The sequence below is a fragment of the Micrasema longulum genome, unplaced genomic scaffold, assembly GCF_059751315.1.
Source record: "Micrasema longulum isolate JH-2025_06_02 unplaced genomic scaffold, ASM5975131v1 h1tg002899l, whole genome shotgun sequence".
Lineage (NCBI taxonomy): Eukaryota > Metazoa > Arthropoda > Insecta > Trichoptera > Brachycentridae > Micrasema > Micrasema longulum.
The window spans coordinates 25,016-43,559 of record NW_028280018.1 but is presented as its reverse complement, the minus strand read 5'-3'; the positions used below and the strand labels follow the sequence as shown (position 1 = coordinate 43,559).

The 18,544-nt window shown below is 30.7% G+C and overlaps 1 protein-coding gene across 1 annotated transcript in view; it reads left to right on the top strand.

The window, feature by feature from the left end:
- The first annotated feature begins 2,581 nt into the window (after positions 1–2,581).
- The window catches only part of LOC148271399 (uncharacterized), a 37,546-nt gene continuing 21,583 nt past the window's right edge, over positions 2,582–18,544 (top strand). The window contains exons 1-2 of the mRNA XM_088241435.1: positions 2,582–2,611; positions 4,812–4,978. Coding sequence (XP_088097561.1) covers positions 2,582–2,611; positions 4,812–4,978 — 197 coding nt within the window. The remainder of the gene's footprint in view (positions 2,612–4,811; positions 4,979–18,544) is intronic.

Sequence of the window (18,544 nt, the reverse complement as noted above, 5' to 3'; positions counted from 1 at the left end):
TAAGGAAATTTATGTTTTTAAAAAATATATAAAAAACATTAAGCCAAATATGTTAGTATTATAAATTTTTGTAAAAGGCAGATTTGCTGTTTACGTTCATAAAATACACCCGACAATGCACGACAGAGTACATTTTTGGTATTTTATTTATTTATTTTATAAACATAAACATATAAGGGCTGGCATATTTCCTTAATTCAAATTAACCATAATGTACCTCACCGTAACTTACGTATCAAATATGTCTTTGCTGTGGGAAATTATAAAACCAACGTCGGATGGATTTTTTCCCCTCTGCCAAGGATCCTCAGAATAGTGAACAAAATCTCAATCAACGGTACTGTTGATGTGTTCCCACAGCAAAAGCAAGGATTCAAGAAGCGAGCGGTGTTGTCACTTCTGGACTCGCGATGACGCACTTGCCATGCCCGCCTAGATTATGCCATAATTATACCTTTTGTAGATTTACAATGATTTTAAGATTGTTTTGATTAAGTGTATATATATATACTCATTGATGCTTATCTGTTAGGGCTTCCATAAGCCTGTTGATTGGCTTAAAATAAAAAACATTTTTTCCTACCTACCCAAACCATTCAGCTTTAGAAAATAAGAAGTTAATGAGCATATTCTTGTATATTAATACAGAATCTAATAATTGTATGAAAAATTTGAAACAAAATAAACAACTATATATAAAGTTTTAGAACCTAAATTGCTAATAATAATTATAATTTATTCTAACCGTACCTACGTAACTTTTGTTTAGATATATATTTTTTTTGTATACTTTTATGTTACATTTATTTTCTCTTGTTTGAAAGAAGATAGGAGGGATGGTTGAATTAGGGTTAGTCCGTATAGATCCGCTGACAAAAAAATACTTTAAAACAGAGTAAACATTTTTTTTTAAAGTTTCATGGATGGTTCTATTTCATTATCATTGTAATATTTAACTTTTTTACAAGTGGAATGATAGTAATTTTTCACGTGTATCTACGCTTTATTTATTATTTGTTGTGATGTATTAAGTTTTATATAAAAAAAAAACTGTAATTTCGGTTTTTTTTTTTGTACTGCAACAGGCCAGGAGGCCAGATTACAGTTGTGAATTACAGCACAGAACACCCAGGCTTGAGAAAAATCACTTTTTTTTTGTGTTTTCACCGGGAATCGAACCCGGAACCTTCCGTTTGTGAGTCAAGCATCATGACTCCTACACCACGGAGGCCGCCTTTTTTATTTGTAAATATCGTTTTTTTTATAATGGCTATTAATTAATAAATGAATCATAAATTAAAAATCTACACTAATCTATGAAGAGTGGAAGGAGAATGGAAAGGAAAGAAAAATCAGAAAGGACAAACTAAAATACTCAGATAATAACATTATGCTGTTAAACCCTAAAACTTCTTGTTAATTAAGTTGTCATATCCTTGTTCATTCGTCTATCATCCCGTAGCTCATAGCATATAGTAATTTCTTTTGATATGTAACTTTTCTCATATACAATATCCTATATGCATTTTTGCACTATCAATATTGGCGTAATGCACTTTCAGCGACGTCATTACAAAGTATTTATGACACTTTTATGAGGCATTACACGCGGAACGGGCTTTATTAGAAAATAGAAAATCGTGTATCGGAAACAAGAATGTTGATTTCTACGTATCAGCGCTTTTGAACATATTTTGAGTTTGTCCAAATTCTGTAATATATTAATACTTATAACTCCCTGGGGACTTGAATCCAGTTCACGTCTACAAAAATTTGGACAAACTTCAAATACTGTTGAAATAAAAGCTGGAAATATTTCTGTGTCTCTGGTCTAATAGAGCCAATGTCAGATTTTTTTCTTGACAACATTTTGTAGAGGGTCAATAAAAAACACACTTATTAAAAAAAATCATGTACACATTCATAATATGTGGTAGTGATTTTTTTTATTCAAAATAGTTTCAAACAGTTTATTGTAACGCCTAAAAATAGTCAAATTTATGTGCCATAATGTTGTGATTTACGACATTAGCCCCAAGACTTTTAGACCCAAGCCACAGATTTGCTGGCATGAGTTAGTTTAAATTGTGTTCGAAATTATGTAAATGCAAATTAATTTTTTGAAAATTATGGCCAATAAATAATATTCTTCGCGACTAAAAAGTTACGTTAACATTTTGTCGTCCAATATATAGTATTTTAATGTGAATACGGACAAACATTTTGCTGTCATGTAAGGTTATCTGCGACCAATATTTGTGTTCTTTTGCGTGCCTCGTGTACAAAAACTATAAATATGAATGAATATTTAAATCTATAACTGGATAGTCGGTTTTTTCGACTAATTGAAATAATTTATTGCAAGTGAAAACAGGGTAGCAAGGTGACGTATTAGAGATGCGCGTGGAGGTCTGAATTTGGACTTGTATGGGTACGGCGCGCGCTCAGTTCAGTTGTATCTCCGGAAAGAGTTGGTTAATTTTAGTGATCGAGGTGTCGAAAACTGAAAACGTGAACAAACATTAATAATATAATTAATTAAAAAATAACATTGCAAAGAAAAAATATTGAACTAGTGAAAATGCCGCGTCCTCCGAAGAAAAAGAAGGCTGTAAAATTTGGAATTCATAACAAAATGCGTCCACCCCAATTTGTAAATTCAGAACTTTGTCGGCTACGTTGATTGCAACAAAAGGAATGGGAACAAAGACGCTAAAATGGGGTCCTTTCACGTTTCTTATTATTTTTATTTATAATTAAGCAAAAACATACGATCGTAACGGTATTATTTTTTTTTTGTGCGACGTCGGATAATTTTTTTACAAACGGTTAAAATATACATTTATTGAATTACCCACATACAAGACGTTATGCGGCCTGTGGCACAAACGGCACGTATGGCATTTTGGTGCCAAACTTGTACGCAATGTTCGTTAAAAGCAAAGTCGGCTTTTATAACGCGTGATGTCAAAATGACGCGATGCCAACTAAGAGCCGTTTTGTATGTACTCATTTTTAAACCCGAAAATTCTAAATAAAAACTCGTTTTGAATGAATTGATAGTTATGTCATAAGAATTCTAAAAATCCACTCTAAATTCACATTATATTTTTTAAGTTATTTCCAACTTGTGAAAATACCGTATTTGAATTTGTATGTTGGAAGTGGAGCACTCAGTACAAGTAGCGAGTGTGAACAACGTTTGGAGCAACCTAGCATTTTGTTATCGTGTCAAATGGATTTAACAAGTAATCCAATAGACGAACAAAGAAACAACAATTCCATTGATATGCAGCATGATTATTTCTTTTTGACAAACATAACAAAAGAATCTCCCAATAACGAGAGAAATGCGTGTAATTTCGTATTCACGAAATAAAGATCCGACGGGGGTATCAACAATACTCCCTGTTGTTTTTATAACAAATACGGCTTTAGTTCTGAAACGGTGCGTGTTATATTGGCTTCTAATGATTCAAGAGTTGTCGGTTTGTTTTCACAAACTATGGGCCAAACGTAGTCCCATAGAAAATAAACCGAGGATCGTGGAGACCAATTAACTGGACCAATTGTTGTAGCCAAACTTGTCATGCAATTAATTCATTGTTTTACATATATCTCTATACGCTTGATGAACTGAACAACGATTGGTTCATTATTAATTTGAGTATTGTCACAGAGCACAAACGTAAAAAAATAATGTCATCGTTAGTTTCCAATCAAAAGTTCCACGACAACAAAAAAAAACACAAATATTTTAAGTAAGTATGTCCGAATGTTTGTAAACAAGGCTGGATTTCACTGCTTAGGGTTTTATTAGAATTAAAATTGATTAACAAAAAGAGGAAAAAAATCAGATGAGTGTATGAAAATCTAGGCATTTACAGTACTGATGACCTGTCATAGGCCAGTTTAAGTAATGTTGCCATTTAAGCCAGCCATTTTAAATGCCTAGATTTCCCTTAATCCTCTATCATTTTTTTTCGCTTTTGAATTTTTTTTGAAAAACATCTGTTTTGCTTATTGTCCAAATCTTTGCAGACAAATAATAGATTCAACTAACAGGGAGCTAAATAATATTGACAAGTTAGAAATAAATGTGAAGAATATCACCCGCAAAAAAAAAAATTCAGCTCTTGATTTTCACAAAAATCAACAGTAAAGGTACATTCCTTTACATATCCGAAAACTTTTTACCATCCGTAAAACGGAAAAAAATATTGCTTTTTCGTAAGAGTGAAACCAATGGAAAGACCCGCGGTTATAAAATAACCGCGAGTCTTTCCATTGGTTTCACTCTTACAAAAAAGCAATATTTTTTTGTCTATAAACAAGTTACTCTTTCAAAACTTTTTAGCTAGCTAGCTTCGATTGACATATTTTTATTAGCAATTACTGTGCTAAGTAATCCATTCATTTGGTGACCACATTCACTCTCCTTTCAACATATTTCTCTATTCTTCCATCTCTTAAAAACATACACAAATTACCTATTTACACAAATTCTTCTACTTGCTTTTTGAAAGTGTAAACATACGATGTAATTTTCAAAATGGAAAGCCTGCTAAATAAATGGACAATCTTATATAATTCTATTTACTTCCTATTGTGACAATACATGCCGAGGAATATTTTATTTGTCTTTGTTATTGTAGTATTATAATTATTTCTTATAAATTTTCTATATTCAACAGTGAGATTCCCCAATAAATTTAAAAAAATAATAACGCGTGGACTTCCATATTGCCTTCTCAAGAATTTTTTCTCTCTCTGTTGCAATAAATTTCATTTTTTTTATTTATTTGTTCAAGGGATTCACGGTGGCTCTATTCTACTGTTTCCTCAACACGGAGGTCCAGAATGCCATGCGCCATCACTTGGAGAGGTGGCAGGCCAAGAGGACGGTGGGAGGGGGCAGGCGCTACCACTACAACTATACTAAGGATTGGTCTCCGAGATCCAGGACTGAGAGCATACGGTACGGTCATCACTAAAAATAATATTTCTTCATATTTTGTTAACAAAGCAGATGAACTTATTAACTTACCTACTCTACTAGACTCCTGCGATTGAATGGAGTAGCTAGCACAAGAATCAAAGTATTCGTTCGTTTGAAGCAAAAACGAGAGACAAATATGATGCTGATTGAGTTCGGGTGAGACAGATATCAACCGTGTTCGGGTCGAAAACTTCAAACCACAATAGGGAAATATCACCTTTTTTACATATTTATAACAGTAAGGGCTTATGAAATACTGTAAAAAAATATTTCCTACTTATTAGTAGCATAAAAAATATTTTTAAATTTGTAATTTCGAATTCGGGCAAAAACGGTCGCTGCGTGGCCACGCCCCTAATACGTCACGATTCACGTTTTTTTTCAACTTTGTACCAAACCATTTTATTTTTTTAGAACATCGTCACGAATCTTAACGTCACAATTGCCAATGCCAAATATGTAGCGTTTTTCTGGTGACATTTTTTTTTTATTATTTCTTTTTTAAAGTTACATATGATAACATTTTTCCAAAATATCTATATTTATTTTGAAAATACTATTAATTATTCTAAATCCATTTCATATACATTTTTTGGTATTCGTAGTATGTGATATTTCCCTATTCTGTAGAAATCGGTTTCATTATTTCAGATGTGTTTTAAAACAATTGCGTATGTCTTATACACATTCTGGTAAAAAGAGGATGTTTGCAATTCTTATTCTTTTGCTATAATGTGTATAAAGACCCAAGCAATATTTTACAACACATTTGAAATAGTGAACCCGCTTTTTCCGAAATTGTGATTTGAAGACTTTGACCTGAATACGGTCGATATCTTTATCTGTATCCAGAAAATGAAGAACACGGTTCTGTGTGTGAAATAGAACCAAAACAGTGGACGAGTGTTTCTGACTCGATGGCTTTTCTCAGGTATGAGTCCTGGATAAGAAAATTGGATGGAGAAAAGTTTGCCTCGTTGTTTAGTGGTGGACACGTTCACCTACCATTCTCATATCAATGCCCTGGGTTCAATTCTTTGGAAGGTGGACATGGAATGTTGATTTTAAAGGTTTTTTAAACTGCAACATTTTATTGTTTCTGCACAACTACCTGAAGGGCACTAAGTGAATCTTACCTTTATACAATAGATGATCGAAATACGCTGCATTTGGATTACCAGGAGTGCTCTATGCATCACTGGGTGCGAAAAGGAGGATGATAGTGACGATATTTTGTTTGGAAAACAGGCAAACTTACCCTACTTACTCCATGCGACTGAACTGAGTATCCAGCATAAAGCCCATTTTTCAAATCGAGGCTTTACTGACAGAATGCATTTATTTATACTTTTACATTGTTTGTGTTCTTTTTTTGTACAAAATAATGTTCTCTCACTAGGGTGTCTCGTGCCGTTTTTGTTTTTTGAAGAAAGAAGTGTATATAAAAACACATTTTGTAAACACTTCTTAAATCTCAACACTCCAGTGTTAAAAATGTCAATTACTACGTTTTTAATGGTGTTGTATAATCTGCACATTCTTGACACTGGATTGAAGAAGGACACAATATTCTTAAACGAATCTATGTAGAATGTTGTTGGGTTCCTTAAGGAATGATCATTAGGAACACTTATTTTTATGTTACTCAAACAGCTTGAACTCTCTAATTTACTATTTATAATCTTATACACGGTTTTTCAGGGTCAGATTGTGAAACTTCAGAGGAACATTCCTCATGGTGAGCTTTAAAAAAAATCCTCCTAAATTTTTTCCAAAAAGTCATAAAAAAAATAATATTTATGATCTCAAAATGGAGAAAATCTTTCATTTTTCGGACTAGCATACCTTCCGCAAACCTCTACCCCTCTTCGACAAAAAAAGCGATAAAAATGGTTTTAACCAACGAAGCGCTACGCCCCAGACGCGAACAAGGGAAGCGGCTGGGTAGGGGAGGGGTACGGATTTTTGAATGGACTGTTTTTCCGAGAAATTAAGGATTTACTACATTTTGAGATTACATTTTTACATGATTATATGACATTTTGAAAGAAGTTTATTAGGATTTTTTTTAAAGCTCACCATGAGGAATTTTCCTTTGAAGTTTCGCGATCTAGCCCTGAAAAACCGTGTATAAATTCAAGTCATTTACCCTTCTTCTAGTCTATTTTCGTAACAATTTATTTGGAACTTAATTTACATTTCTGTGATAAAAGTCTGAAAAATTTTTTTCGTACAGATTCAACAATACATAATATCAACTATTCATAATATCTAATATCATTTCTATTATTTTTAGTTTCTTTTCTAAAGTCACTGTATCGCGAAAAATATCGCGTTATAACGAATCAGCAGAAATTCAGCTTACCTGTACAGGCAACGTGTTTACTTCAACCTTAAAATGACCATTATTTCAACAATGCTTGAGTATGCCAAATGCTTGCACACTGGCTGGATTTCCTCCCTAGAGAGTTATTCATAATTCAATTTATTGCAACAGAGAGGGAAAATATTATCGAGAAGGGAATATGGTAGTCTAGGGATTTACAAGGCTTATTACCTGTCATGTGCTGGTTTAAGTGACCACTTTACGCACTGTGTAACATTCATCATTCTGCCCATGTTTAAATATCCACATTTCCTCAACTCTTCCATCTGTTGACTTTTGTGAAGTAAAGGAGCTGAATTTTTTATTATGTGAGTGAGATTCATCCGACTGAACCAAATCACCTACTAGGCAACGCCTGAAAACAATTTTCCAATTTTTATACTTCTTCTTTTACCAGGTAGTTAATTAAGTATGTCCAAATGCTTGCAGACTTGCTGGTTTTTCCTCTCTGTTGCAATAAATTTAAGTGACTATTATTTTAATTCACCTGTTGCCGTAAGTCGACTACCTGTATTTGAGCTTTTCAAGTACCATTATACGTTCTAAACTAACACAATATATATTATTGTTATCAAAAACATTTTTCACTTTGTGGTATGACATTTTACACTTATTTGTTTATAAATTAGTATAAACCACTTTAATTTCTTTAATTACACTTCGACCGGTTTCGAGGTTACTACCTCATCGTCAGGAAGTTCAATTCCTCGAAACCGGTCGAAGTGTAATTAAAAAAAATAAAGTGGTTTATACAAATTAATAAACAAATAACTGTAACACAATAAAGTTGCAAAAGAGTTTCAATTGGCCATTTTGGATTTATTGGAAACGTTTTTTTTTACTAAATTATTTAACACGTAAACGGATAAAATATATTTATTGTATTAATTACAAAAATCTCAATATATTGTAAGTACCAGTACAAAATTTTTCTATTCAGTTTTCGAATTAAATATTTTGTAATGCGGACCATTTTGTTTTATAGTATACATACACACCGGCCTATGTTACATTTTTTCTCGTTTTATTTTTGCTGTATTATTTTCTTTTTTTAAATAGAGTTTATCGCAGAAAAAAATTCAAATGCAATATTGTATTGTTAATTTATTTATTTGGTAAAAAAAATAGTTTTTTCATGTAATTTATATTAAAAATAAGGGTATTTTAGAAATTAAATTGTAAAAACAGTCAATTATAACTTTCCACAGCTATGAAAGTTATTGATCAAGTGTACACATTGTAACAACCCAGTAATAAAAATAAAAAAATTTAAAATAATTAAAATTGTCTGTCATTCAGAAACTGCAAATAAAAAATGTCTTTATATTAAATAAAAATGAATGTTGTACGAATATATTATAGATAAGTGCATTTCTGAATATATTTTTTAAATACGAAAACAAAAAAAAAGTATGCTGTAATATTGAAGAAGGTACAAAGCATGAATATGCATTTTTAATGATATACTCACATAATTATACAGGCGTGTTATCAACTCCTTTAAGTAATCTCCTATAGTATAGGAGAGATGAAAAATGTCTGCTTGACCGGAGAGAACGATATTGTAATAATGATACGCTTTATAGAAAAAATTGTACTTTCTTTAATTTTTCCTGGGTATCGGCAAATTGAATGGGAGTCTTGTCCTGTTGGATACAAGATATTCTAAAGGATTTTTTTCATTTTTTTTGTTTTTTTTTTATCATACAATTTGTTTTTGTACTCCCAGGAGTTACAACAAACTCATTTTGGGTCAGAATAATATTTACATAAAGGTATGGTAATAATAATATATGGGAACAAGTAATAATATGTACATAAAACTGAAATAAGATTAGCAAGTTAAATATATAATGCAAAGAAATTAAAATAATACAAAGTAAAATTAAAAATTAAACATTCACATACAGTAAGAAAGAAATATCCCAGGAAAAAAAAGAACTCAAAACTAAATTTCACCATTCACTTACCACTTAAGTAGTAATTTTAATGAATATAGTCATTTTTTAGCGATCTATAGGACTCCGGTAGCCTGTTGTACTCACAAAAAGCAAGGTACAGCCAAACCTTGTCGTGCGTGATCCAGGTTCGTGAATATTTTGACTTTGTCGCGTATTATACTGGTGGACGTCTCGATTGAAGGTACATCCAATATTAGTGAGAGAGTATTATTTATGCCTTGAAGCACCTTTTTTGCAAATTCGTTAGTAAGTATAAGGCAATCTTTGACATTGTTAACAAGTTTAAATAGAGTATAATTATATCATATATGAGTATAAAAAATACTTTATTATAGATATCGAATTAAACAGCATAAGCACAACTTTTATTGATTTTATTTGGCTTTGTCTCAATTAAACACGTCACGAACCACATAGACCACTAAACTGGAACATTATCCATTATTTAAAATAATTTTTTTTTTTTTTTAAATAACCATTTATGTAAAATATGCAGACTACGTATAGTTTCATTCTATGGCATATTTATACTGCTTACATAAAAGTCAAACTTACTATAAATAAACCGTTCTTTAATCCACTTAGTTTTGTAGACCAATTATTTTATATGGGAGTAATCTAGTTTGATCAAAGTAAATAAATTTGAATCATTTACTTTTTTATGTGTACAAAAATTTATTGTTCCAACTTTTATGGTGCTTGTTTTATGTCACAAGACAATTTGTAAAAAGGTTATTAAGAAATAAAATGAACGGAAGAAAAATTAGTCAAAATTAGATTGCTATGGGACGAACCGTTTTACTCAAAGCTGGCTTAATTTTCAATCCGAACTAAAATAATAATGCGTTTTTTTTTTTATGTACAATACAGCACAATTGCCAAGTGAGGACCGTTTTCACAAAGCAAATGTCTACGGAAAGTAAAAATTTAAGAAGGTTTTTTGAGTATAAAAAAATTACCAAGATAAAAAAAAAAAAACACAAATTTAATTTTATAGCAATTTTACATCTTAACTCATACACTGAAAATAATTTCATAGAATAAGTGGAACAATAAAAAAAATTTAATCAAATGTTCACAAAAACGATATATCGACAAATTTGATATAGGAATATCAAGAAAAGTAAATTTGTGTTAGGATACAACATATAAGCTTACTTTTACATGAAATCATTACAAACTGTTTTTTTGTTTTATTTTATATGTCTTCATATACTTATTAGAATAGGTAGTTTATTTCAGAAATATATTCATATTATTACTCAATTAAATGATGATTGAATCTATAATCTCGCACACATACCGTTCTGCTAAGATTTTATGTCACCAATCGATAGATCTCATACAGAAGAATCGATTTCCATCTAAAAACATATTTTGTTCACTTTATGAAAATGGTCCTCAATTACTATGCACATATATGATTAGATACTTACAAAAACGTGTTTATAAAAGTGCACAACAGATCAATAATGTACAACATTTAGTCCATAGAAACTAGTAAACAAAGGCAACTAAATCACGAATTCACATTATGATACATAGTTAGAGAGGAAGAGTCTAAAGCTGGTAATCCCAGCATGGAAAAGATTTACCCCTCTCGATTGGCTGTTCAACACACCAATTATCCTTCCCACAGGCTTCATCAACAGTAAATTTGTCCTGCATTCAGGAAGAACAAATAGCCTGTGTTGTTTAGCTCCTAAATTGTTGTTTATTTACTGTTACAGTTATAAAATTATTATTATTGTTATTTTTTTTTTTTTAATTTGTTGCAACATAGAGAGAAAACATTTTTAAGATGGGAGTCTAGACATGAACAGGGTTTATGACCTGCCATTGGCTGGTTTAAGTGACCACTTTACACACTGTGTAACATTCGTGGGCGGCCTCCGTGGTGTAGTGGTCAAGGCGCTTGACTCACGCACGGAAGGTTCCGGGTTCGATTCCCGGCGAGAACACAAAAAATAAAAAATGTGATTTTTCTGAAGCCCGGTTGTTCTGTCGTGTAATTCACCACTGTAATTGGGCTTCCTGGCCTGTTGTGGTGCAAAAAAAACGAAAAAAAATAAAAAATTCACTATTCTGCCTATGTTTTAACATCCACATTTCCTCGACTCTTCCATCTGTTGACTTTTGTGAAATAAAAGAACTGAAACCTTTATCATTCGGGTGAGATTCATCCGGCTAAACCAATTCTCCTACTAGGCAACGCCTGAAAACAATTTTCCAGGAGTAGTGGTCAGCGCGTTTACCAATCATGCAAAAGATCTCGGGTTTGATTCTTAACATGGTTGACATGAAATATTTATTTTAAGAGGTGTTTTTATACTAGAATATTATAAGTCCTAGAATGGTAAATGTTACACAGTGTGTAAAGTGGCCACTTAAACCAGCCAATGACAGATCATAAGACCTGTCAATGCCAAGACTACCGTAATGCCTAATCAAAAATGTTTTCTCTTTCTGTTGCAACCAATTTAGATATGAATAACTCCAGCCAGTTTGCAAGCAAATGCTTGTCCTGTCTAAATGGACATACTCAAAACATTGTTGATTCCTATTTAAACTATAAAACAGTTTAATATAAGGTATTTCTAAAAGAAAATTAAAAAATATTACGATTTTTCAGGAATATTTCAAATTTTAAATTATTATTTCTTCCGTGCAAATACTGAAGTATTCAAAATGGTAATGATTTTAATGTTGTTTTTAAACCAGCTGTTTGTTTTCAGAATCAAATCTCCTTGGTAAGCTTTGAACAATCAGCATATTTATACTTTAAAATTAAAACCATGAACTATTCTCAGAACTTTCCTTACCATAAAACCACGCAGAAATTGTAGAAAATGGTCGTTCTTTGAATACATAACTGGATAATGAGATTTGTTTATAAGAATACGATGCGGCTTTTTTCCAGATTGAAGTTGCTAGATCAAATGAATAAATCATTTTTGCTATTCTCTTTCATCTAACTTTCAATTTATTAACTACACTACGTGTGTACACAGCGGTAGGTATATCAAATTTTTAAATCAGAATCACTAATTCTTACAAGTTATTAGGTATGTTTTCTTTTAAAGAACTAACCCCTTCGTTTTAACTAAATACCACAGTTATTAAAAAAAAAACAAATCAGTTTTCGGAAAAAGCCTTAAAAAAGTGCTTTCGTATAAAGTATTATTTTTCAAATAAAATTTACTATGCAGGCTTAATGCATACATTGTGCTACGTGTTCTTATATATCTAGTGATATGAAATGCATTTTTAAACATAAATTAAAACAGATTTCTACTGCCAACTATTTTATCGAAATTAATGCTGAGAAAGTTCGATATCAAATCTGGTTTAACGACAACGTCCTTAAAAAAGTAATATTTTAAAAACAATATTTTGAGTTTGTCCAAATTTTTGTAGACAAGGACTGGATTCAACTCCCTGGGGAGCTGTTCTGAACATTCACTATTCTGCCCATATTTGAATATTACACAGGGTCTAAAATGGCCACTTAAATCAACCATTGACAGGTTATAAGCCCTGTAGATGCCTAGACTTCTATATTACCTTCTTTTAAATTAACGTAGTTATGCAGAAAGCAGCTAATCCACAATTTCGAAAAAAATGAGATATTTTATTTTTAAAAAGAAATATTTGCGTTCTTATGATTTGCCCAAATATTTAATTTTGAGGGCCATTTTCAACGAGTTGTAAATAACTCACTATTAGAAAATGGAATCAAGTTGGGGTAGAGTGGGATTCGAACCATGGACCTTTGGTCTGTGAGTCTGAGACACTAGCCACGGGACCACAACCCGATTTATCTAGATATTTATTTAGATATTGATGTTATCGGGTGCAGTAAAGTCGATTCTATGTTTTGCTAAAAACAACCAGACCGCTTTCATAAAAAAAAACTTTATTAATCACCTCCGAAAAAAGGTGTCGATCACAAAAACGGCCATTTCTCAATTTGCAGAAAACACCAATAAAACTAGAAAAATCGTATGGAACTTTAAAAATCTTTTGAACTGGTCAAAAACACAATAAGATTCTTGTTTGTAATAAATAAAAACTTATGTATTCACTGTTTATCGTTTATTAAAGTCAAAAACATTCAAACAATTGTGTAGATTTTATAATTCACTCTTTTCACAAAATGTTTTCACAGTTTCACTTTTCTATGGCTGTCTGCTTTCTATATAACTACGTTCAAATGTTCTTCATCTCTGTTGTCATATGTTAATATAAACAGCTCCCCAGGGAGTTGAATTCAGTCCTTGTCTACAATAATTTAGACAAACTCAAAACATTGTTGATAAATCCACCGGGTCCATGAAGAAATATAGAAATTGAAAAAATATCATTTTCAGGCGTTGCCTAGTATGTAGGTGAAATAATTCAATTAGATGAATCTCACTTGCATAAATAAAGGTTTCAGCTCTTTAACTTCACAAACATCAACAGATGAAAGAATTGAAGGAATATGGATGTTCAAATATGGGCAAAATGGTGAATATTACAGAGTGTGTAAAATGGCCTCTTAAACCAGCCATTGACAGGTCATAAGCCTTGTAGATGCCTAGACTTCTATATAACCTTCTCTTAAATGTTCTTAATTTCTGTTGTTATATGTTAATATTTGATAATATAATAGTTCACTCCAATTGTTGGCGGCCTCGTGGTGTAGTGGTATGTGCGTTTGCTTAAAAAATATTTATTCAATACTTAGTTAATATTACTATTCCAATATTTTTCTTATGTTTATCGTTTAAAAAAAACAGCCATAAGATAAAACTTTTAAAAAAGCTTTTTACGCAGTGTGTTTTATTAAGCATATCATTAAATAAATGGTCAGCTATACATTAAATTTACCATTCAGGTTTAATGCACATTTAATTCTACGTGTGGTCGTCTAACTATAGATTTAAAATGCATTTTTAAATATAAATTGAAATTGATTTAAACAACCTACTTTTTTTCGAAATCAATGGTGTCAAAATTCGATATCAAATCTGGTTTGACGACAAAATCCTTACAAAAGTAATATTTCATAACAAAGTAGTTCACTCTTATTGTTGGTGGTCTCGTGGCGTAGTCGTCAGAGAGGTTTCGGGTTCGATTCCTGACATGATTGATGTTAAATATTTATTTTAAAAGGTTTTATTACCCTAAAATATTTCAATGTCCCTGGACTGGTACCTGAAGCCTAAGACTGATCATCTTAGCTTCATGTAACTTAAGTGATAAAAAAAAACTGGGATTGATTTACCAATAAAGTGTCCTATGCATCATTAGGTGCGAAATTGTAATGATAATGATGATGTATAAACAAAATACACGTAAAATTTTACTGGTTTTCATACAATAATGGGCACGCTAACGCATTAAACGTTGATTGGTTAACGTCGTTTGGCAGTGTTTGAACGTGTATTTGTTTGCAGAAGAATACGGTGACCATTTCTGAAGCTAAATATTTGGAACAAGAAATGGCATTATTTTATAATCTCACTGAAAACTTGTTATATTTTTAAGCCTGTCTGATGGCGAAATTGGACTCACCTTACGTGATTCGATATTTTATTTATTTTCTATTATTATCCTACTTTATATATATTTTTTATAAATGCAAGCTTATTTTATTTACGAGAGTAAAGGTGTATATAAATAGTTATGTTTTAATATTCCATTTCTCTGAATCAAAATGTATGATATTAAGGGGAGTGCAAATTATTATTTCAAAATACAAATGTGCTTAACAATGTAAACAATTTCAATTTGTGTCTTTGTTTGATAAACAGATTTAAAAAATGCCTTTTTTGAACTAAACCCTTTTTTTTTTAACGCTTTATTTTATAAACCTGTAAGTTTTTTTTGTTTTTTAGTAAGCATTTTTATTTATTTATCGTATAACACAAAATTTTTTACAAGTATAATACATATAAATTATATTCCCGGGAGTTATTACAACACTCATTCGGGACTTAAATAATATTACCATAAAAAAAAACACAAAAATTAAAAAAGAAACCGAACAAGTATAGCACCTTTATAACTAAATGTAACAACAATATATAAAATAAATATAAAAATACGCTTTCAAGAATGTAGGAAGTGGTAAATCTAGAACTAAGGGAGATTAAGTCATGAACATCACAATATTTTTGATATTACGATGCTTTCATTAATTTGAATTATTTTATTTTGCCACATCATAAAAAAAACTCTGCCTCGTATCTGGTGATAAGCATGGTTTTTAGACATGCAAAAGATCTCCGGTTCAATTCCGGACATGGTATTTAAAATTGCACTGCTGCATTATTTCTTAGCCCCTTAGCTGGCACCTGAAGATTTATCTTCATCATCATTCCATGTCTGTTTCTTAGTTACAGTCTTGACCTCGGTCAACCAAAGAAAATAAAAGCTAGGACAAAAATTTACTTCCTCAAGACAAGATCTAGTCTATCTGAGTTATTGTTTAAATCTAGAAAAGCTTACACCAAAAAAGTCCAGATCTTGTCTCGAGTTTACAACGCGACATAATCGGGACATTGGTGCATGCTAGCTATAGTTTGTGCTGTGCTGATCAACGTTAATGACATTATTTTTTCGCAACCGGTGGATCGGACATTGTTTGCCACTAGTTCCAGTTATGATGGTACCTACATTAATAAAGATCTTTAATTAATTTAACATTAAATTTGTAAACCTAAATATAAGATTTTTTTAAAAACTATGTTTCTTTACCATGGGACATATCATGTAATCTTTTGAGACAAAAAATTACATATTTTCAATATCAAATTATCAAAATGTAAGAAAAACTTAAAATATTGATTAATTACTATGATATGATTATTATTTTAATTTCAGAGTCTACTAATAACCATAATAACGGTTATTGGAATCTTTATTAAAAAATGTTTTTTCAAATTTGATTATAATGTACGCCGATTTTTTTTATTTATAAGTTTCAATCTCAAATAAATCAAGGAATTTTTACGCAAGACTCTCATATTTGTACAAATTTAATCCATCGCCGTATCTTTTGATAGCCTTTTTCCGCATTGGACAATCTAATAATCCTTCGAATTTTCCGATGTTATTTCGGTCACGTCGTAGAGAATAATATTGACACAATATTGCGTTATACCATTAGTCCGCTATTAGGTTTAATAGGTGTTCGGTTAGACAAGGGTGATTCGAAACGACCGATATGTCAACCAAAAAAATACGAATTTATATGAAAAATTATGAACCTGTCTTTTTTCATCACTGGTTCATATCACATGTACCATCGCATTTTTTGTATACTTTTAATTCAACGGGTAACTTTTGTACCGAATGGTTCTTTTTAAAGAATTATATTATATAAACTTTTTAATAATTAAAAAAGGGATGGTCCACGCTCAAACGCTTAAGTCTTTGTGGGCATTTTTTCCAATTAATGCTATAGCTTAATTTTGATATGTATTTTTGTAATTAAAATTCTATGTAAATATATGTATGGAAAAAAAAAACAAATTAAAAAAAAAAAATTGAAAGAATCCTATTAAGTATTGACTACCCGATAGTTTTTTTTTTGAGTACAAGATTTTTAAAATAGGTTTTCTATTTATAAATAGATATATTTATACGAATATATATTTATACATCTATGTGTATGTTTTTAAATATTTATTATCATAACAAAGGTAAATATAAAATAGAAACACTTCCAAACTCTATAAGACCACAAGCTCTGTATTGAGTTGAGATTTAACGTAGTAAAAATTGGTAACATAAATTTTATTATATACTAGTGGACCCAACAGATTATGATTCTATATTAGAACTTTTGATAAACTATATACTTAGTGATATTTGACATTGAGCTTGACGTTTCAATCTTTATCATATCACCTAACGGGTCCAATTGTAAATTAAAACCCTCCAAGGACCCACCTAAACACACACAAAAAATTTCATCAAAATCAGTCCAGCCATTTAGGAGCAGTTCAGTGACATATACACGTATGGATGAATTATATGTATAAAAATAATAGGGCGGGTCGAAAACACTGATTTTTCGATTTTCAAATTCAAACAGGGCTTAAAACTTGGGTATTGGATGATTGTTGACGGGAAAGGAAGAAAAAATTCTCCATTGCATAAATTGCATTGCATAAATCGCACCGCAAAGAGTGCAAAATTTTGAAAAAATATAAAAAAACATCGAATTTTGATTTTTCTTACAAAACATATGGATAACTTTTAATTTTTTGTAAAAAAATGGGGTTTTTAACGTTGATTTTGTGGCTCTTTGCCCATTTAACTTTTCTTGATATGAAAAAACCAAAAACTAACCACGAAAAGGTGACTGATGAGTTTCCATTAAGCCTGCATGATAAATTTTATTTTTGTTTGATCATTTATTTAAAATTATGCTTAATACAACGAACTGTTTAGAAAGATTTTTTTAAAGGCTTTTTCTTAAAGCTGATGTTTTTTTAAAAAAATAATTTTTAAAAAAAATATTGAAATAATAATATTAATATTGAATGAATATTTTTTTATAAAACCATATACTCATAAGATGCGTAATTTGCCTCAAATTCGGACAAAATTTTCCTTAATTTTCAAAATTAAAACGGAAAACTAAAACAAATGTGTTGGATTATGTATAAATTAACGTGTCTTTTTTTTAAAAAGGACACCGACAAATGATTTCCTTATATAGTTAAATTTCAAAATACTACCTACAGTTCAGAGTCACAAAATTGATACCATCAAAGCTCGCTAAATATAAAAAAGTTCTTTCGATAAATTATTTCTTTACTTGAAAATCTTCGGCACTTTTGGACATCAATCTGCTTCTCTAAATTGGCAGATCTTATGGTATTAAAAGTTTCTTTTGGTTCCAAACTTTTAAGTTACTACAGTCTTGTAAAACCTCTTTTAATGGCTTTGAAGACTGTGAAATTCCAACACTTTATCATACAATGGGTTTAAAAATTTAAATTCAGACTGAAATATATACGATTTATAATTTATAATTTCTGGCTCCTCAAATAAGCCTTATTTGAATAATTTTCAAATCACTATTATTTGATCGTATCCTTATGAATAAATTATAAAGAAAAATAAGATATATCTTTGCACATATGTTTAACCTTTCCTTCCCAGTGATTTATAGCTAGTACCGAGGGCGTAGCCAGGATT